General features: G+C 34.6%; 1 protein-coding gene across 20 annotated transcripts in view; it reads right to left on the minus strand.

The window, feature by feature from the left end:
* The window catches only part of VTI1A (vesicle transport through interaction with t-SNAREs 1A), a 368,837-nt gene that overhangs the window by 289,780 nt on the left and 56,154 nt on the right, over nucleotides 1-22,903 (minus strand). For 17 of the 20 annotated variants that reach the window (XR_012326899.1, XR_012326901.1, XR_012326898.1 and 14 more), the window contains exons 4-5: nucleotides 9,449-9,526; nucleotides 3,055-3,075 (exon numbers count right to left, since the gene is read on the minus strand). Coding sequence is in view for 17 of the 20 variants with exons in the window: in XM_019940015.3 (XP_019795574.1) it covers nucleotides 3,055-3,075; nucleotides 9,449-9,526 (99 nt within the window). In the remaining 3 variants the exon portion in view is untranslated. The remainder of the gene's footprint in view (nucleotides 1-3,054; nucleotides 3,076-9,448; nucleotides 9,527-22,903) is intronic. The other 3 variants (XM_019940021.3, XM_019940012.3, XM_073793970.1) reach the window with 1 other exon arrangement.

A 22,903-nucleotide genomic window follows, 5' to 3' on the forward strand; every position in this document is an offset into this window, starting at 1 on the left:
AGGAAAGCGCATGCCATGAAAACGCAAAATCACTCAAGGCTGTAATTGAGAAAAAGAAAAGCAAGGGGAGCTTTATGTGTTCGGCATTTATGACTATTTTTAAATAAAATTAAACACTTTACTCAGCTTGTCAAATACAGCTTTCTTATTCCTAATTCTCACTACATGCAGGTTTTGGGAGTGGGGATTGCTCTTCCCTTCTTTGAATATTGTTTTCTATCTTAACAAAGGACTTGATTTCAAATTGGTGATTCTCTAAAAAGATAATCAGATTTGTGATATCAAGAGTAAATGTGAATTTTAATCCAGAATAACAGAACAAAGATTTTTGGTTCATTTTCATATTGGATGAAATCCCTAAACTAAAAGAAAATATTTAGCTACTGTAGATTAAAAAAAAAAAAATCAAAGCTCAATACTGAAAATGCACAGTCTAATTATATGATAATATAAAATGCAGGAAACAAAGTGTTTAAATGTAGAATGACTTTTGAGATTCCACGAAAGGGAGTCAAATCAGCTTATTCAGTATATGGCTATAATAGAGAGCAAAATTTCTAAGAGAACTTTTTATAAAAAAAAAAAGTATATTCCTAAATAATGGAATAAAGGTATATTCCTAAATAACTCTTCGTCAGGACAGTTCAATTTTACCAGAGCAAATCTGCACACAAGAGGACTACCAGTTTACCAGCAGCTTTCCAGCAGGACCTCACTTTGTATTTTGGAACCTCTTCACTTAAGTCAAGCTAAAATCAAGTTCTTGTAACAGCTGTGCTATTTACATCGTCCCCTTAGTTGTGCATTGCCCTGGTCTCTGAAAATGAAAGGAAATGCACTACAGTAGCAACTGATGCTTTCAACTTGCCCCCACACTCCATCCCAAACTCATTCTCTCACCCTCTTCTCAGCCCTTTTCAAAGCAGGTAAGTGAAGCTGTGCAGAAGCTTCAGACACAGCTCCACTTGTGTGAGGAGCTGTGCAACATGGAGAGCTGGAGATGCAGGATTCAAACAGAGAGCTCGGCATAGCCAACACCAGTTCAGCTCCCTATGCACTACCAGCCTGCCTCCAAGGATGCTGTTTCCAGAACTGAGCCCCAAAAGAGCATCATAAGGAACGGATGGGGCATACTTTGTTTCCAAACACAACGAAACATCCTATTTTGAAGCAGAGGAGTGTTTGTCTTCTTAGGATAGATACAAGGAAGAAATCTGGGGTACATTCACTGTTTGATTACTCTGAGAATCCTGGCTGAGAAACAATCACTTTGGAGCAAACAATTTACCAACACAGTGTCATCACCGCAACCTATTCTATAAATATCAATGCTGTACCCATATCAAAGACTGTAAAAAGAATATTTCAGAGTATACTATTCTGTTAGTTGAGTGATCTAACTCTTCCAAGTACAATTCCATTTCAGGTTACAGTTTTGGAAACATGCATTCCAGACACATAACTGATAAAACTGTTGCTATAGGCACAACAAAGGAATTAAACCATAAAACGATGATGAACCATATTTTAAAAGAAATGCAGATGTGATGTTTTCAGCTTATAGAATTAAGATTACTAAATCCATACAATTCAGCTTAAAACTAAATCTTCCGTCAACGATGCTGATGGTACTAAGGCACAAGGGTTTATTAATTATATTCACTGCTAAATTCAGGGCCAAGAGCTTCATGTAGTTTCTTCATACAGTGGTTTTCAAGTCTATTGTTGGTTGCATTAACATTTGAAAATTCAGATTCTTCACCTAAGCCTGAGTATATGCAAACACATACAAGCAGTCTGTCTTGCAGAAGAATAATGTTGACATATCACTCACATCAAAACTGCGATTGATAATATTCATTTAGTATATACATCTGCTTCCACGCAGGGAAGATTAAAAAAAACACAAAAAGGTTGTAGGGTGAGGGTTTTGTGTATTTTCACCCTTCATTTTATATATCATTATTACTTCTACTGAGAAGACATCACTAATGCATCTTAAATCAGAAGAGTTGTTGAAAACCACTCTCTACAAACCTCTAAATTAGCATTCACATCACCTAGAGAATGGTGACATACCAATTAAAAAAAACTTCTGGGAAAATCTCAATCAATGCAGCCAATCTAAACTTGAAAATAATTCACAGGACTCTGATTATTATAAGCAATTAGACAATTTTTAAATTGCGATATGGGCCATTATTTTATGCCCTAATATAAAAGTAACAAAATTCAATCCCACTAAGTAAAAAATATTACTACTCTATTTCTGAAAAGAGCAAAGCATATTTGATAAGTATGGTCTAATTTAAAAAAACATACAGAATCATTCAGCATCCCTCATTGATACAGGGATAAAATTTCAACATTGTTATAAATATTTGCTTGGCCACAAAAAAAAGTCTGAAGCTGCATTATGAAACAGACCAGCAAACTCAGAAAAGTGAGAACTCACTTGGGCTCTATTTCCTACAAAAAGGAAAGTGTTTAACAATGAGGAGAGCTTTAGCTATTCTTAGGTATCTGTGTACACAGACTAGTAGGGTATTTATAACATACGTGTGTTTCCTCAAAAGGATAATAGATTCATGATATCTAATGGTGAACCTAAGAATTTTGGTTGAGAGAAAGGAGTTTTTTTAAAAACAGGTTTTAGTAAAATAAATCAGAATGTCAGGAAAAAATGTTTAATCACATTGACTTCCTTGAGAAACCAATATGAATAAAACAAAACTGAAGTCAATCTACATTAAAACTATGCTTGGGTATAGTTTTAAGATATTCCTTTATTTTTCCTCCCTTTTTTGGTCTTTAAAATCTGAATTTTCTTCCAAAGCTGGCAAACAACAATGATCACTGTGATAAGCATTATTAGGATGTACTTGTTTTTCTTAAAGATAGCAGAGAACATTTCTAGCAATATAATCAATACTTTTGCTATGTGTAGATTTTCCTGAAAAAACAAACCCAAAGATTTTACTTCAGATTTAGAAACTCAATTTTATAGGGAAAAGCAGAATTTTTTTTTTTAAAAGCAAGCTAGGAAGTACTCACCTCTTCACGTAATTTTATCAACTGCAACATGAATGCACAAAAAAAAAAAGATAAAAAGGAGAGAAATGGCAGGAAAGAAAGATCAGTTGTGTGACAGGATACAGAATTAACATTGACAATTTATCTGTTTACATGTTTAGCATTTAAAAATCACAGACAAACACATTAAAAGAACCTAAACATAGACTACATGCAGAGTTTTTTGAACGAATAAAGATCACTTTCTCACACTGTCACATTAAACAAAGAGAATAGTGTGAAATTCTCTTTTAAAGTACATCTAAGACACCATCATGAAATAAAGGGGAATGACTTCATAGAAGTCTATATTATAAAGAAAGAAAACAAGTTTACTGTTCTTTTCTTCTAAGAATGTACCACTGAAGAGGTTTTGTATTTACAAGTTTTCAGGATGTTTCTCTATTTTGAATCTTGACAACTGCTTTCAGGTTTTACCTCCAAATGAAAATGATTAATAGTTCATGCTTTGGTCCCAATAAGTATTTTAAAACAACAAACTGTTATGCTAATGTCATACTTGTAACCACTCTAGTAATAGGATCACCCTTGGAAGTAACATTATTTTAATAGGGAATAAAGCATGCCAGGATAGATAATACTTAGGACGCAGTATCAGAAAATATTTCACCATCCTTAGAAATACTGCGTATATCAGAGTTGATTTCTAGGGTTTTGTTTTGCTTAAGAGGCTACTGAAATCACACGGTGCTTTTATTTTTGAAGTTTCTTCACTTTTCAATTTTATTCATCTTGTAAACTGGGCCATTTCAAAGCAATGAGCTCTCTCACTTCATTTGTACTGCGGTCTCTTTTCACCGAAGTCAAATCCCAAACCACTCTTCACCTGTTAGTAAACTCTTCTATAATAACATTTTGATTCTCCTCTGTAGAATATTCATTTGTCTTAAATATAACAGATAAAACAAGTTGTTTAACTCTTTAGAAACTAGAAAATGGATATAACCATATATCTGGTTCACTCTTTGTGTGTGTGTGTGGAAGAGAGAGAGACAGAGAGACAGAGACAGAGATAGTACTGTATTCTAAACCACAAATATCATTGTATAGTTGAGGTGTCTGCCATAGTTTCCACAATGAATAGAAACTGAAACCTATGCTGTAAGAGACTATAAACCACATTCTAAGTCTGAAATTTGCATCCTCAGCAATTCAGGTCTACAACTGATAATTTTTAAGCATCCAAATATCTGTAACATCTGTTATAACACTTGACATATGCAGGCCAATAAATTAAACTATTGCTTTGGGAGAAACATGCCATGAATTGCTCACTATAAGTCTTTCTAAAAGTATCATGTTTACGATAACCCAGATTTCTCAATGCTTAATGCTGTTTTTGTCTCCAATTCAAGGAAGGCAATATGCATTCCAGCTTACTGTTATTTCATGTGTTATTTGAAAAGTATTTCAAGTACAAAAGAATAAGATTTCAAATCTGTTATGAAACTTATAAAAAGGGTACAGAGTCTATTACATAATACCTCACAGTGCATTTACTGAAAAAGAAACTTTTAATGTCATTCTTCCAAAAATATATATGAAGTTGTCATTACTTGTAATTAATACACTCATTATCTCAGCAACCACTGAGTGTATGAGTCAAGCATCTCATCATTTCATGTGAAAAGTTACAATTCTTCCCCAGAAGAAGTAAAATTCTAAACTAAGATACCTGGCCTATCGTATATCGGAATCTTTCTCTTTGCTATCCAAACATCATGGGAGAAAAAGGCACACATTAATTCTCAGAAAGAGCTGATCTTGGAATTGATCGCACAGCTATTTCTTCTTTCCGGGGGCACCATTCTTCAGTTGACTATGATACTTAAAGGGCCAAAGTTTAAAACTACTCTTCAGCAATAGAGACCATTTGGGCCATACCACCCTGCCATAATCAATGAGTGTTTAAAAATGCTACCCATTTGTTTTTTCAATAGGTTCCAAACAAAAAACGTTCTATCTTGTTTGTGCTGCATGGCTGCACCCCAGCTTTACACAGGATTTGGAGCTAAGCTAGGTAATGGGAGGGTTTTTAATCTTTATCTTTTTTTTTTTTTTTTAGTTCGAGAGTTTTCACTCAAGTAAACAAAAGATGGTCTATTTTTGAAAATTAACAATGCTTAGACTAGACTGAAAGTAGTGATTTCGTATTTTATCGAGTTACTAGCTCCGTTATAGGCGACATGAAAGCGTGCCATGCCACCATGTTGAGTTATGATAATCAACATCTTTTTTGAAACAAAGGTTTTCCCCCAATGCAGAATTTGATACAAGAGGTAATCTGTTCCTTTGTGGGCTGAAAAAATCTGGTTTACGCTGGTTTGAACCAGTGGAATCTCTTGTGGTTAAGCCTTCTGCTGTGACTAAAATCAAAACTGCACGGCAGAGCATGTGAGGGTTCATGCGCGCGCGCCTCTGTATGCGAGGGGTGTCACGTGACTCCCAGAACTACCGAATTTTTTTTTTAAAGCTGATAACGCGACTGCCGTCTCTGTCCGCATACAGATAACGAATAAATGCTGAACTCTATTAAACGCCCTTTACACATTATCGTGGGTCGAACACACAATTTTCTGAACTTATGATGACAGTCTATTTATTCTGCTATAAACCCTCAGCACGTAACGAACAGATTTGTGCCTGGTAATGATCTGCTCTGTCAGGGCTATATGAAATGATACCGACCTTCTTTAGATCTCGGGGAATTAAATTGACCGACTTCACCCCCTGGTCTGTAGCTGAAGTTTGACACACTTTATGCACAGCAAGCCCAAATCAGAACTTAAGAGAACCTCGCATTAAAAAATTAAGCAATCATATCTGCTGAATATTGCTTTACCACAAAAATTTCCACACGTTTAGAAATATCCTACTCTTTATATCTTTTTTTGAACCTTCTATTTAGGATTTACTCAAATTTCATTTGTTCAGATTTATTCATTGATCAATGTAATTTTGCATATGGAAACTGAGACACTATTAGGTTTCAAAATGGGGAACATTTGCCCCATTATCATACTCCACTATGAAGGGGGTTTAATTCTGTAAGATTCTTTTTTTTTTTTTCCTTTTTGAGAACCGTTTTCATGAAACTAAATTGAGTTAACAATTATTTAAGTTTTCACTCTAAATACAGCTTCACTACATTTCAAGAACTCTTTCTAAAAATTAAAATGTCACATGCAATGGAAAATTTGATATGTTAAAATAACAGAATGATAATGCCTAAGACAATGGTCCTTGGAAAGACCCAACAATACACGAATGTGCAAAGTAGGTAATTTTGTCCCTTCTCTGTAAATCACGGATGAGCTATATTTGATTGCATGCAATGGATATAATAGAAATGAATTTATACAAAGCAGTTAATTTGGAATTAAATAAAAATGTGTACTGTATAAAGGACATTAAAATGCATTTGAAAATTCTCAATTTTTGAAATTTTAACAATTGTAATCATGGCAAACATGTTTACATATTTAAGAGTAAATTAATATACTTTATAGTTAATTGGCAGATCATAATTATGTATATTAACAGCCAGGTTTCAGATGCCTAAAAAATGCATTATAAATTGGCAGAATGAGAAATAAGAGCTATGGCATTCACATTTGTCTGAATCCATAAAGAAGTCACTACAGGGAGGATGTGGATATTGCATCAAAAATAACTAAATAGCTAGTACTTAGTTCACTTTATCTATTTGCAGCCTTTGCTATTAATTCTTTATCCTTTTCCTTTTCTGACCTATAATTTTAAAAAATTGATATATATCCCAATTTTAGTTAAACAAATCTTGCCATTTTTGTCTCATTCTGTTTACCTCTAAGTTTTCCCTCTATTGTTAAAAGTTTATCATACATATCACATGGCCAAAAAGTTCTGAAAATCAAGTTCTCAACAATTAACTTGAAAATAAACTTATCTGTGTGCAGAAAATATATTTTTCTATAATTTACAGGTGATCCTACCCAGAAAAAGCTGTCTTCTCGGCCACTGAGCTACAAAAATTAAAATGAAGAGTGAAATCTTTTCTTCCTTTAAAGAAAATATTTCTGTTTTGATTCCATAGTCTGAATGAATACTGATGCAGAATAAAGAGTTATTCTCAAGTGACCATTCCTGGTTAAGGATACGTTATAGTTTTAGGGATTTTAATTCCTATATTATGATAAAGAGCCTCAAAAATGAAACATAAAGGCTTCATTATGATATGGAAATTTTGCTACATTTGGTAACAAAATATCCAAAAAGTTAAGTGTCGTCTCTTTGAACTTTCGAATCTGATTCAAATTTTAGACTGAAAAGTTCACATAATCTAACACTTCCACAGTCTCATGAGTATAATTCATCATATACTCTATTTATTGAAGTGATAGCTCCTTACAACTAAACTTCAGGCTCTCCAAGCACTTTCAGAATTTGTAAGTTTGATTTACACAAGTCCAGGGGAAATCTCTGAGTAATCACTTTAAAGTGACAGGAATATAATTTGAGAAATTCAGAAAATATGAACTCAATCTATTTTTGTGGAATATTTTTTTTTAGGCATTAAAAAAAATCATTCTTATATGTATATAAGGCAAATGTTCTAGGCACATAAAATGTCCATTAAGAGAAGAGAACATGCTTCAAAAAAAAAAAAGGATCCCTGTCACAGTACTACAACATCCATTACAATAAAGGAGTCTGAGTTAGAAACACCCCCTTCCTTTCTATTTCCTCTATATTAGGCAGTAGTTTCAAATGACGGAAAGATCTGTAGCTTTTTAAAGAACTGACATGGGGACTTTGCATTCCCTTTTTTTTTTTTTTGCAAAAAAATATAGTATTTTTGCAGTAAAGATAGAAAATAAAACTATGATTGATTCACTCAAGAGGTATGAGCAATCTAAATCTCACTTAAAATAGGAAGAAAAAATGTTTTGCTCTCATCCTGACATTATTTAATCTATTACATGTAAAACTCTTTTATCACATCACGCTTTTGTGTTTAATGTGCTCCTTTTTTTTTTTTTCCCTTAGCTATTCTCACATTTCAATCAGGGAAGCTGAAATCCCAAGTCAAATTTTAATATGTTTACATGTCTGAACTCAAGCTGATAACATCCAAATAGTGGAGGAGGTAAGATCTTCCCCAAAACAAACACAATCAGCTCAGTGATTCCTCTCCTTTTTGGGGGGGTGGACAGATGGGGGCCTTAATCACATAAGCAACAACCCTGTTTACAATATTAACATTTTAGTGGATAGTAATATAATTTCAGCATATATAAACTTATATTCTACTTGAAATGGTAAATACTATTATGAATTTTTATAATGAATATCAATATATTATGTTTTAGTATCTTATTAAAATTTTGGTGTACTCAATGAATGGTTTATGTTTGTTTTTATTTAGAGAGTAGAGACTTTTACTAGACTTGCCAAGGTAACATTAATAAACACGTTCAGGTCTTATTTCTGAAGTTCCCTATCATTTACTTTCTTTAAAAGTGTCAAAGAGAAACTGGGACTGTTTGAGACATTTTAAAAATCATCTCTACTCTGAGGTTCTCGAAACATTTTTTTAAAGTCATATATATTATCTACATGAATTCACGAAATCTGCAGTATTAATTCAAAGAAAGAAGTGGGACATTAATTAGACTCATGACACTACTGTGTGATCCAGTGAGAACTGACAACCAAGTTGTAAGGCCTCTTTAAGAAGAAATTATATCTTAATTTTTTTGCCTGTGCAGATCTTAAACTGTGAAGACTTTTCCTTTTCTTATTACTACTTCTACCACTATCATCATCATCATCTTCATTATTGGACAGGGGCAGGACCTTTATGTGAGTATCCAAGTTCCACACTGGTGCTTACAATTTGCATTTTGGTGAATGTATTTTTAAGAAGCTACACAATAGGAGACTGAGCTGCCCTGTCGAATTTTGAAAGCTTACTTTCATTTGTTTTGCTGCAAGTGTTGATTTAATTATACTGCATTATTATCAAAGCTGCATTATGTACTTTTTTATTCCTTTTACATGTGTTTGAGGTGAGGACCTTGGCTTTGTCTGCAAACAGTGTGTTTCAAGTTATTCCTTAAGTACTAAATAATAAAGAAAAGAGAAGAAAAGATTTTTTAAAAAGATAGCAGACAGTGATCACAAGGTAAAGGGTTAAATGTAAGATCTCCAAGAAACATTTTGAAGTTGATTAAGACTCCAGCTTTGCATTAAACAGTATCGCTTCCACATGAGTTGCTGCTAATACTGTTACGGAGCAGCTTGAGAGCCCAGTGTGCCAGTGACCTCCTTCACCCTCCAGCCACCCACCGGGCCTTCCTGATTAGCATTCTACCTGGTTCTCTGAGGAATTCCCATCATCCCCTAGGAGCTCATTCCGTACTTCGTCACTGTAGGCAATCCGTGACCTTTTCTATAAAACAAAACAAAAAGGGAGAGAGCAAGATGAACGTTAGAATGTAAAGGCTTCGAAGCATTATTGGTATCAACGCTGATCATCTCAAACCTCGAGAGCCCCCTAATGGAAACCTATTTGCTCAAATGTACAAACCAAAGTTGTGCAAAGTTCTTGAACTTGAGGAGTTTAATGTAAATTAGAAGTTTTTTCAAATGCCAGTAATGGAAGAAAACTCTGCATTGTGTTAAGTACTCTATTAATATTCACAAACGGATCAGAATTGATATGTTATTCCATGCAGAGTCATTCAAATCAGACCACAAAGCTAAAGGAAATACAACTATATAGCTGTATATCTGCAACACTCACCAGATTGTAATTAAAACAAAAGTATATGGAGGTCTTTAATATTGTGGCAGGAAATGGACTCTACAATATAGGTTTTTTAAAATCTCTAATTCTAGGATAATATAATATCTCCAACTATACACTGGAATGCCTGGAAAATAGCATATCCCTATTTCTTTCATTATTGTGATGTTACTAACCAGAATTTAAAAGCACGTGCCGTTTCCAAACAATAATTTAAATGTCTCCAAGTCCTCTATAAAAATGGCCTAAGGAAAAGCAGTGGGAGTGTGTGTATGTGTGCATCTGGTAAAACAAATTAAATTTCCCAACCCCAGTAAATAAAGGCAAGTAGGCTGTGAGCCAGCTTTTCACAATTCCAATAAATAAAGACAAGCAGGCTATGGATCGATTTTTCACACACTGAAATTTTGTTTTACAAGAAATCTACCTTTACCTGTAAAGTCAGAGGGACATGTCTGCAAGCAACTCATGAATTATCTAAACATGCACACATTTGGAAAAGCTAAAAAGCTCTGAAAATTAGCTGTGAAGCTAGAGTGCCATCCTCAGATCCTACTTCAGCATCACTATTTCAGACCCAAATGCCGATTTACAGATTACTTTGCTGCCTTTTCTGCTTCTGAACTAACTAAGCAAAAACAGTCAATTAAAAAATGGCAGTTGGGAAACAGTAATCTTTTCCCACTTGGGGTCTACAGTTTAGCACTTAATATGTCTTACCTGCTCAACTGTGATATGAAAAACTATTGTAGTTTAAAAGGACTATCCATAATCCGTGAGCAGAAGTCAACAAGATTTTTAATTAGATTTTTAAACCAGTGAATGAGTAACACTGCTTCGCCACACAGAGATCATAATATCTTAAACATAAAATCCTACTATACTAGAATTTAAAAGGACTTTTGACAAGAAAAACTAATAGACTTTAAATCATTTTAAAGTTGCCTTTCTCAATTGGGGTTCTTTTTCTGAACCACAAAATACAGAAAATGATTTCAGTGACTATTTTCTCAATTCTCCCAAAGATGGGACATGAGAGAGAGTTTAGTTCATTACATAGAATAGAAACTTTAGGGCATTAAGGCTTAACTCTCTGGCAGAATCCAGTTGAAAAGGGCTGAATGGGGTATAAATAAAAATAAATAAACCTAGACATCCTTTTATTTTTTTAGAGAAAAAAAAATCAGTCTCGCGGAATTCTAAAGGTAGCTTTGGTTAAATTGAGACTAGAACTCTGTGGTCCTGACTTACAGCTCAGTACTCATTCTACCGCACAAAATTTCCTCCTCATTTTATCACCCTCTGAATACTCTCAGGAAAAAAAATATAAAAATTGCAAAATGTTACAAAGGAGATGGTGGTAGCCCCTCCTGCCCTAAGTCTCTACCCCAAGCTCCCCTTCCTTGCTACAAATGTGTATCTCCTACTCTGGCAGTAGATAAATGAAAGCAACCATGTTGCAGAAAGGACAAAATAGAAAAGTTAGGTCATTAGACTGACGTCAGTAATGACATCTATATCAGATGTCTTAACTATTCAGGAGTGATCCAACTCATTCACTTTTGAATATGGCAGGCTTCTTACCACCACAAACAGCGGATATTAGGTTGGCTTCTCTTACTGTATTCACTGAAGCTACTATTAGTTAGCTATTTCTATTGACTTCATATCGTACTGAAAAATGCTAAATTACAAGGACAGTACCCTTCATGGCCTTACCACAATATTTCAATCAAGCCAAACCTTTCTTTTGCCCATTTGGAGCTCCTCGCTACGGTAGTTTCAAACTAGCTTCAAACTAGTTTCAAACTAGTATTTTATAGCATTAAAGGAAATGAGAACCTTTAAACAGGCTGTGGTATCAGAGCTGCCTTTTTAATTATTAATTTCATCACTATGGGGGACGAAAACATTCCACAGTATGCAAGAATATCATATAGAGATGGTTTTTGTTTTTCCCTTTTTTACCAAAATACCAACAAATTGGCATAGATTGTTTAATTATATTATATTCTTATTTTGATTTGATGTATTTCAAAAGAAGAAGAAAATTATAAACATGTCTCCCTAAATATCTAATCTTGTTTTGGTTAGAATCCATTGCTTTTAAAAACCAGCAATTAAGGGTGTACATGCTCAGCAACAGAGAACTAAAAATTTATCCACAGCTGAAGGGTGGTCCCTATAAATGTCATTCTTTACCATTGGGATGGTTAAAACTGCTCATTGGGATGGCTTTCTGGATGTAATTAAGCAAATGATATGCTGAGTTTATAAAATGTTCTCTGATAGGACTGACTTCCCTTAAAATGTTCTTCTGACTGACTGAAAAGATAACTCATTTCAAATATCAGAAATAGTTCCTCATGAAAATGACACAGCTAATGCTGAAAACTGAACTCTTTACACTCAAGTATCACTTTATAAAAATTTTTTTAAATTAACACTTTGCTTTACTAAGAATTATATTTAAATGCATGACATTGGTATTTTCTCCTAAATTTTTATGGTTTGAAATTTTAAATAAGCCGATTTTAATCAACTGTAATTTAGCCTGCAGAATCATCACTAAACTAATTGAATACCAAAAAAAGGCCAATTCCTTTGAATGACAAACTGCTTATTTTATGGAATTTTCCTCCAAAATATCAATAAAATATTTTACATTTTGTGGAATTTTTTTAAAATGTCACTCTACATTGCTAAGTACTATGTCATACTTTAATTTGGCAGACTCAAAGCTAATGAAACTGAAACACCTACTGTATCTTTATAAACCAACTAAAATATTTTTTGCTTTATTATCAACTGTATAAAATCTGTACTTTAGTCAAATGCAAGCATGAGAATTTGAGCTGGAAATGTCACACAGTCAGCTACAGTTTGAAGGAACCCAATTCATAATGCATTTTATAAATAGTTAATGACTTCTATACATAAGCTAACCAGGCAAATCAAGAAATTGTCAACATTTTTAGTCTTAGTTGTCAGTTACTACTGTCTACTGGTGCTTTATATGTGGCTTCTGGAGAAGACAGAAGCTCTCTGCAGTTTGTAATCTATTGCAATTTCAGGTCTGTACCATAAGGATGGAAAAGCTTCAACTGACAATATCTGCCACACACACACACACACACACACACACACACACACACACACAGAGTTAAATACAAGGACATTTCTCACTTTTAGTTGTGTGTTTTTGTAAAGTTTATTCCTTCTAACTTATATGCTTAGGTGGACTAGACACAGTTAGACAGAGAAATCTACAGACCATATATGAACCATAAAAAAAATGACAAATTGACAACTGACTGTTATCCCTAAGACATGATGCACAAAATTTCAATGGTTATTTTAAACTGACAACAAAAGTGAGTCTTTGGTGATGAAAGCAAGAATTTCAGACTCCCAGCAGTTTTTACTTGATGAACAGAACGTCTGCATACTGATTGGCTGATTCTCTTAAAGCCAAGTTCAAACAGATACACTTGCTCAGTTCTCTCTGGAAATTTGGCTTGAAACAATCTATCTACTTGACCTTAACATTTCCCAACTGAACTGAATGTGTTCCTGGACAGGCACTGCTAAACTAGAAACAAAATGAATTAACTTAGTTTAAACTAATTAAGAACTGTGATCTGGGTACCATCTCCTGTAAGATTCTACATGTGAAACAGGGTATACGTAACCAGAATGAGGATTCTAGCACCCACCACTAGCATAAGCATAACAATGAAGTTGGTTTATTACTAGAGCATATATGAGAATTTAATTTCCATGGCGTGCACATGGCAAAGCAATTGCTTAAATTGCCTCACCTGGGAATTTAATACAATGTTATCATCAGACCAGCCACACTGTAAATAGATTTATAATGCTTTCCATGTGCTGCACTCTGTTGCATATGAACTAAGTAATGATCTGGTATTACAATAAAATCAGCTAGTTCCCACACCTGGCAGACAGGATATTTCACTAAATTAATACCCATACAGCTACATCACAAGGCATGGGAGAGGAAACAATCTCTAAGGCATTCGATTTGAGTTTTACATGGGAGGCAAATACTCCAGGGTAATGAAGAATGTTACTATGTTGAATGGGCCGCTTAAGACAAAATCTGTATTACAGAATTAAGACTTTCTCATTCCCATTCAATTTTGGCCTGATTTTCTTCATTCAGTACTTTAATTACTAATCAGCAATCCGCAACATTCACAAACACTAAGAAAGCCCTTTATTCTAATCTATGTGCTGCAGACAGCCAAATAATTGATACAAAGTGCAGTATGGTTTTGGTAAGTAATGAAAGAACAGCTTGTCCTACTTCCTAATCAAATTGGTCTATAGAAGAAATGGTTAATAGATTTCTCCATAGGTCTAAAACAAATCACCCAGCCTGGCCAGACTTTTCCATTGCTTCTACCATGTCTTTCAGTCTCCATATATTTAATAATGCCCCAGGTTACCAGGTGATACACCTATTAAAAACTGTTACGCTTTCAGAGCCAAAGAATTTAACTACTCTAAAGAATTTAACTGCTCCTGTTATAATTCACACTTTGGGATAGCTACAGAATACCGTGAAATTATATTTATTAGCTAGCCATATAATTGCTGGTACTCATTTCTTACCTAACTTTATCTGGTTCTAATTAAAAAATATCATACTTCCATAATACCCAGATGACATTTTCTAAAAAGCATCTATCTTTGGAACAAGGCATTCCATTTTTAACCCTACTTCTATTTCTTTGCTGGTGATTTCAGCTTTTCATCCTTACTCTACCTCTGACCCAGGACTTAAAAAGGCTCATCAATCCAGGACAGGAAACTTAAATTTTGGAGAAAAAAATAAAACGGAATTTATAAAATTTTGTTTATGACCATGTTCTCTGTGCTGTACTAATTTCTAGCAAATAGCAATTTAAGATTAAAACATACCATACTACATGATATAGGTAAAGGTAAAGTAAACTGTTAGGTAAATGTTTGATCCTTGGAAAGTTGTTAGGATGACAAAGCACAGGGCACTGAGTGAAAAGAACAGAAGTAACTTTTCAGTATGTGATCTTTGGTCAAAATTAAGTTTTCTGAACATCAGTTCCCTCAATCTCTAAAAAAGTGGTGACAATATTTATTTCCCAGGGCTTTTGTGAGGATTTAAATATTATAAACAAATGGAAGTCTATCATAATACCTTGGATGTGATAACCCTGCAAAGGATGTTCAACTAAATATTACTTGATAATATTGGAACGGATACAATAAAACCAGTACACATACATGACTGAGAGTATAAATTAGTGCATCTTTCGTTGAAAATGATTTGCCAATATATACCAAAAGTTGCTATAAAAAATTCCATTATTTCATCCAGTAATTCTACTACTACATTGTTTTGCCCAATTTCCTATTTTATGGTTCCACAATTTTTGGATGACTTTCAATGATAAAAAACTTTCCTGCATTTCTTTAATGCTATCAGAGAAAGGAACTTCCAATCTGTTTCTTCTAAGTAGTCATTCCACTAAACATGGCTTGCTCTTGCTCAAGGGACTGTTTAGAGTTAAAGGTCAAACTCATTCACTAGAAAGTGCACATGCCACATGTCACCAATACTGTACCGTTAATAAAGGGAAAGCACACTTTCTATCTATCATAAACTCATGGCCAATGGACCATATGCAAGCCACCAGAGAGAAAATACTAACATGCCCTGCTGCTAGGCTACCAGCAGTTGGAAAAGCAGGTTACCGTGCGAACACTAAAATAACCCATTGCTCTTGAGTATGTAATACTAGAAATTTTTTTCGAAAAAGTACAATTACAAATGTCTTTCTATTATAATCATTCTTATTTACTATTTTTGCTTGTACTTTCAAAACATTTTATGTGTTTGAAATGGATATTTATGTTTTGGCTATAAATAATAAGATAAATCATACCACATTTTCTCCTAATTATTTTTTTAAATTTAGCTTTAATATCACATGTGAGTATTTATTTCCATATGATGAGGTTATATCTGTATATATACACATATAGACTCATACAAACCCATATGCAATCCATATGGAATGACTCTATTTATGTTTCACAATGCTAGAATAGACTTTTATTTATACTAGGAACTCTGACCACATTGCCACTACATCATTTAATGATTTGCAAAACAGACAGCCCAGAAATGATGTAACTGCACTTCTTCGTTTCCTCCTCCAGCATTTCTAAACTTACGCCTGAAATTTAAGTTTAACATTAGTGTTTCAAAATGCAACTTGAGTTAGTTAGAATCATGGCCCCACTTGCTTGCATATGTTTGTAGTTTACAACTTTGACACTGCTATTGAACATAGTGTGTCTGTGTCTTATATCATGTTAGTTTGTCAATCAATAATTAAGTTACTTCATTCAGAAAATCAGCTCATGATAGAATGCCCAGATGTTGTTGTCAACATCTGGAACAGTGTAAGTATGCAGCAGAGGAAGTCTAATTCTTTACAGTCTTTCTGAATATAAAATAACTCCACATACTGTACTTGAAATAATCAAAATGTCAAAATGTTCATTATTTTGTTTGATAATGATATATAAATACCCTATACATTCCCATTGGAAAATAATACTCTGATAAATGAATGCTATATAACAGATGCTTTATTTATATTTTTAAAAGAATTACTGAAATAAAGTATGTAGATTTATATAATTAATTTGTATCTAGGTTTCCCTATGTAATCTGCCTAGCATTAGGAAGGAAAAGTGATTCATTCATTGAAAATCCATCCACAGTCGTAGTTTCAAGTGATCCAGACATCCAAGAACAAATGATCTTGAGGATTCTATGTAACTGTCACTGAGGTTATCACATAAATGACAGAATCTGACAGTTGACAGTGACATCCAGCATCATCTAAACCATCCTGCAAACGTAGAGATGAGAGGTTCCAAGCCAGATGGGCGATCTACCCAAGGCCACACACCCAGGAAAGACCTGGCAGAAGAAGGACAGAATCCGTTTCCCAATGCCAGTGCTCTTTTCACTTTACCAGACCACCAAGACAGGCTGGGGGTGTCTTATCACCCATTCCCCAGGGTAAGGTTGGCTGTACCATTCACCTAGTTCTATGAATGTATCATCAGCTATAAAGTTGATTAGTCTGTAGATTTTGTTTCTTGTCACCCTCCTCCAAAACAAACAAACAAACCTTTACTTATACTTTGTTGCTAACATCTGGAATATTGACAACAATAAAGTTGAAAGTCCAAGGGTGACACATGCTTAAGGTAGAATGTTTTATTTGATAGAAAAAAGTGTCTGATCTCAGTTGGTGAGTCACAACCACACCTATGGGTGTAACTGAGATGTTTCAAGATGAATCTTCAAAGGCTACAACATAAAGCAACAATAATTTAACCTCATGGCAGGAGAGGAGCCACACCAGTTATTAAGATGTGCTAAGAACTATCTGCTTACCCGTGAGATCTGGTGACTCCCGATTTATCTACTCTAAAATTCTAGCTTGGAACCAGCCATCTCATAAGCAAACAATTTTTACAGTATTTTTTTTCTTGGTACTTACTTTTGGACCCATGTTGTGAGAGATTCTTCATTAAAGAATATGCTGTGTTACCTTGAGTTTACAGTGCTCATAATTCAGAGGTGTACAATATACCTTTTAATGCTTTATGAATACAGCCAATATAACTGTGATGCTTAGCCAATAAAACAAAACTCTTTTAGCCCAAATCCTCTACGGAAATATTTTGAAGATTACTTCTATACCTGGGTGACCCAAAACTATAAAATATGATTAAGTAAATATAAATATTCATACCTGATTCATAAACATGTTGTGAATCTAAAAGATTCTCCATTTTCAGTTGAACAGAATAAAATCCTGCCTACTGAGGGGCTTTGCTTCATCAAGTAAATGTTCTTTCTCTTCTATCTTCAATGTGTCACTCTCTACTGGTTCTTCCCTTTAAGAATACAAACATTTTTAAGTGTACCCCAACTTTCAATATTTTAAAAGGTTATTTTACCCTATACTACACTCCCCAGCTAATGCCCAACTGCTCTTTATTCTTCCTTTTCTAGCCAAGCTTCTCAAAAGAGTATACTACAAGCACTAACTACACTTATTCATGTCCCAGCAGCTTATCAACTTCCAACAAACTGGATGTTTTCCTACCACGCCACAGGACTCCCCAGGAACACCAATGACTTCCTAGTTGACAAAATCATTTTTTTTTTTTTAACATCTTTATTGGGGTATAATTACTTTACAATGGTGTGTTAGTTTCTGCTTTATAACAAAGTGAATCAGTTATACATATACATATGTTCCCATATCTCTTCCCTCTTGCGTCTCCCTCCCTCCCACCCTCCCTATCCCACCCCTCCAGGCTGTCACAGAGCACCGAGCCAATATCCCTGTGCCATGCGGCTGCTTCCCACTAGCTATCTACCTTACTACGTTTGTTAGTGTGTATATGTCCATGACTCTCTCTCGCCCCGTCACAGCTCACCCTTCCCCCTCCCCATAACCTCAAGTCCGTTCTCTAGGAGGTCTGCGTCTTTATTCCTGCCTTACCCCTAGGTTCTTCATGACATTTTTTTTTTCTTAAATCATTTTAAAATAACTTCTTTAGAATAGTTATAGATTTCTAGAAAAGTTACAAAGATGATACAGAGAGTTCCCATATAACCTACACCTCGTTTCCCTTATTATTTTTTTTGATGTTAATATTATTCTTTTTTTTATTGGAGTATAGTATTGTTTTACAATATTGTATTAGTTTATACTATACAGCAAAGTGAATCAGCTATACGTATACATGTATCTCCTCTTTTTTGGATTTCCTTCTCATTTAGGTCACCACAGAGCACTGAGTAGAGTTCCCTGTGCTATACAGTAGGTCCTCATTAGTTACCTGTTTTATACATGGTATCAATAGTGTATATATGTTAATCCCAATCTCCCAATTCATCCTACCCCCCCTTCCCCATTGGTATCCATACGTTTTTCTCTACGTCTGTGTCTCTTATTATTAACATCTTACATTACTGTGGTACATTCGCCATAACGAAGGAATCAATTGTTCATTATTACACATTATTATAAACTGAGGTCCATACTTTTTTCAGATTTCCTTAGTACCTCATGTTCTTTTTCTGTTCCAGGACACCATCCAATATCCCACATTACATTTAGGTGTCATGTCTCCTTAGGCTCCTCTTAGCTGTGACAATTTCTCAGGCTTTCCTAGTTTTTGATGACCTTGACACTTTTGAGGAGTACTGGTGTTTTGTAGAATGTCCCTCAATTGGGATTAGTCTGAGGTTTTCCTCATGACTAGACGGGGGTTATAAGTTTTGGGGAGGAAGACCACAGGGGCAAAGTGCTATTTTCATCAACATCATATCAAAGGTACAGACTATCAACATGATTTATCACTGTTGATGTTGACCTTGATCACCTGGCCGAGGAGATGTTTATCAGCTTTCTCCATTGTAAAGCTACTCTCTTCCTCCTCCTTGTACTGTATGCACTGTGAACAGCCCCCATTTAAGGACTGGGGAGTTATGCTCCACGTCCTTGAGGAAGGAGCATCTACATCAATTATTTGGCATGGGAGATCTGTCTATTCAATCATTAGTCAGTATCAGTATGAACTCACGGATATTTATTTTATACTTTGGCTTATAAGCCAATACTACTTCATTAATTTTGTTGCACAGATTGTACCAACTTTGGCTCCAATGGCCACTTTTCAGTCCTTGTTTCATTAGACCTCTCAACAGCATCTGACATTGTTGCCCACTTTCTCCTTAGCAGTTACACCACAACCCTCCCTTGAAATTCCTCCTATCCTTCTGGTCTCTCCTTCTCAGTCTCCTTCATCATAATTGCTCTCTCTGTATGCCCTGGGTCTCCATCCTTAGCCCTATTCTCACTCGTCTGTTTGATCTCATCTATACCTGTTGTTCTAACCACCACCTAGAGGCTGGCGAAGACATGTTTTTTGCATAAATCTAATTCGTACTCGGTGCCTTAGATAATCAAAAGGCATCTCAGACTTAATACAGACAAAGTGGGGCATTTTCTTTCTCCTGTATGCTGCTCTTCCTCCTGTTTTCCCTAATTTGAGGTATGGTGTTACCATGTACATAGTCAACGCAGATAAAATCCTAAAAATTTTCCTACTCTCTCCATTACTCTCCAAATCCAATCACCAAGCCCTACGGATTAAACCCTTATTTTTCAGAATATCTACAACTGGGGCCCTTAGCCATATTTCCAGAATGTCTGTAGTCCCAATTCTTTCCCCATAACTGTTGTTACCACATATTTCATCATTCTTTTTATATATGAATTATATTTGACAGATACTCGTATGGAAAGACTGACATGTTTTTAGGCAAAGGTAAGCCAACAGGTACAAATTCTCAGCGCCTCATCTTGGGGAGTAAAGGAGACCTTTTCAACCCTATCTGTAGCAGAATATCAAAGCTATAAAAGAATCATTGTCTAAAGATATGACTTATTTCAGAGTAGGCATGTTAAAATAGAAAGCAAATTCATTTGACAAAAGCCAATACATTATGGGAAAATGCTAAGCAGCAGACCTCTCTCTAACTTCGTAAGTCAAGACCGCATTTCTCTTTAATTTCAAATGTAGGCATATGTCACATCAGCTATTGTACTGTTCTCCTAAGTCAGATATTTCCAATTTTCATGATGTAGAAGCTAAAAGACCACCCTTTCAAATGACATGATGTGCATGCACATGTCTCCTTTGTTTTTCTGATTTGTGGACCTGAGGAATATGGATTACTTCTGTTAATCTGCATGAAGAAGCTCTGCTACAAGCCTGGCGTTCAGTTTGCTTTTATGTCTGAGACCCCAAATTGTACCGTTAGGCAACAGAGGGCACTTATCTAGATCGAACTGTCATACAAATAGATTTTTGTCAGCCATTCAATTTGTATTGGGGAACATGCCAACAAAAACAAAACCCAGCAATTTAAAACAACAAACCTATCGTCTACTGATAGGAACAAATTGCTTTATTTCAAATGAATAAGAATTACTATAGATCGCACATCCTGTGTGTGGGTGCTAAGAAAGAAAAATATTTTTGGAACTAATTCTGTCTAGTTTTTCTGGCAGTGGTCTAACATGAAGTAAGCACGAAATATGCTTAATACTAATAAACACACAAGAAAAAAAATGCTAACAGACAGGAATTACATGTTATCAGAGGAGAACGAGGCTTTCTAAGAAAATTCCAAGTCAAAATTCATCAGCTACATGAAAAAGTTAATATTGTGCTGCATTTTGAGTTTATTCTCTGACCTATAGTCCTTTGGGGAATGCAGGTGATGCCTCTGCCCACAACATAGTCAATCTGAGAAGTAAACCCATCATTCTCCCTGAGCCTAAACTGATTCCGGCTCTGTGTCTTCAACACTCACAAAGAATAATTGAAAACCTTAGAGAACTGACCTCATCACAGTTACACCCAATCTCTTCCATACCTCAGACTATTTGGAAAAATAGTCAGAGGGTCTATTATAAGTTGGTGTTAATCTTAGACATTAAAGATGTTAATAAATTACATCAGTAAAGACAAAGTAATAAAATTTTCACAACTTAAAAATTACATCAATTTGCCCATCAGTATATAAAATAGTTTAATCCCCTCCCCTATTATTTTTGTTTGAGTTGAATCCCGTTCCCTTTTCTATAAGTTGCATCTTCATTATGGAACTTCTGGAGCTACTCTTTCAGGGAAACTCACTCTTAGACTTGTAGGATCAGACACTGCTGTGAAGGATATAAGCAAACATGCAAATTCAACCCTGGGAATCCACATCGAGCTGACACAGAAAATAAACAAACTTACAGATCAAAAACTTCAACTGAACCAATGTAATTTTACTAAATAGAAATCTAATTAGTTCAATTACTTAAATGCAAGCATTTACATTAGAAAATGAGTTCTCTTCAATCAAAATTATGTAACAAGAATTGAGCACTTTACAAAATTCTGTAATATGTCACATGACATAGCTATAACTTTTTATGTTGTAGCAACAGGTACTTATGTCAAGACTTTAGATTTTATTAGAGGACAATCTAAAAAAATAGTAGAGTGCAGATATGACATGAAAAGGACCTCATGAACGGTAGTTAAAATAGATAACAGGACAAAAGCAAGGTAAAATATAATGCTCCAAGTGGCCTCTACATTTTGGTAAATGATAGAACTATCTGAGAAAAAGTATTTTTACTTTGAAGAAAGTTATAAAATTACATTAATTTAAAAACATGAACAGATGCATGATGTATGCAACTTAATTTCAAACAGTTCAGAAAAAAATAGACATACGTAGAGTTGAAAAGATCAATAGAGAAAGCATACAAAAATGATAAAGCAAACAGTACAAAATGTTAATAGGCAAATCTAGGTAAAGGGTATATGTATGTTCTTTGTGCTATCCTTTAAACTTTTCTGAAAGTTTGAAATTAGTTCCAAATAAAAAGTTTAAAGTGATTAAAACGTATGAAAAGGTTAGTGGGATAAGGAGATAGAGGCTCTTGCTAAGCTAATTTTCTACAACTAGCTAATGTCTGAGATTAGCTAATGTCCAGAATAAATCTTTGATTAGATAGATAACAGCTCATGTTAAACTAAAGTATAAGACCATTACTCCTTTCAAATTCAGACTATTTAAACTGGTAATTTTTATTATATACAATGGTGTTTGTTCTCTTCTAGCTTTTTTCAGTAACAATGCAGGATTACATTTGTTAGTTTTAAATTAGCAACGTAATTTTCTTTTGTAGTTCAGCTAGTAGAATGGACTCTAAATTATACCTGGTCAGAGAAGCTCAAAGTTATCAGTTCATAATGACAGAATATTATCTACCATTTAAAATAGTTTGGCGGGGGCTTCCCTGGTGGCGCCGTGGTTGAGAGTCTGCCTGCCGATGCAGGGGACAC

The sequence above is a fragment of the Tursiops truncatus genome, chromosome 16, assembly GCF_011762595.2.
Source record: "Tursiops truncatus isolate mTurTru1 chromosome 16, mTurTru1.mat.Y, whole genome shotgun sequence".
NCBI lineage: Eukaryota > Metazoa > Chordata > Mammalia > Artiodactyla > Delphinidae > Tursiops > Tursiops truncatus.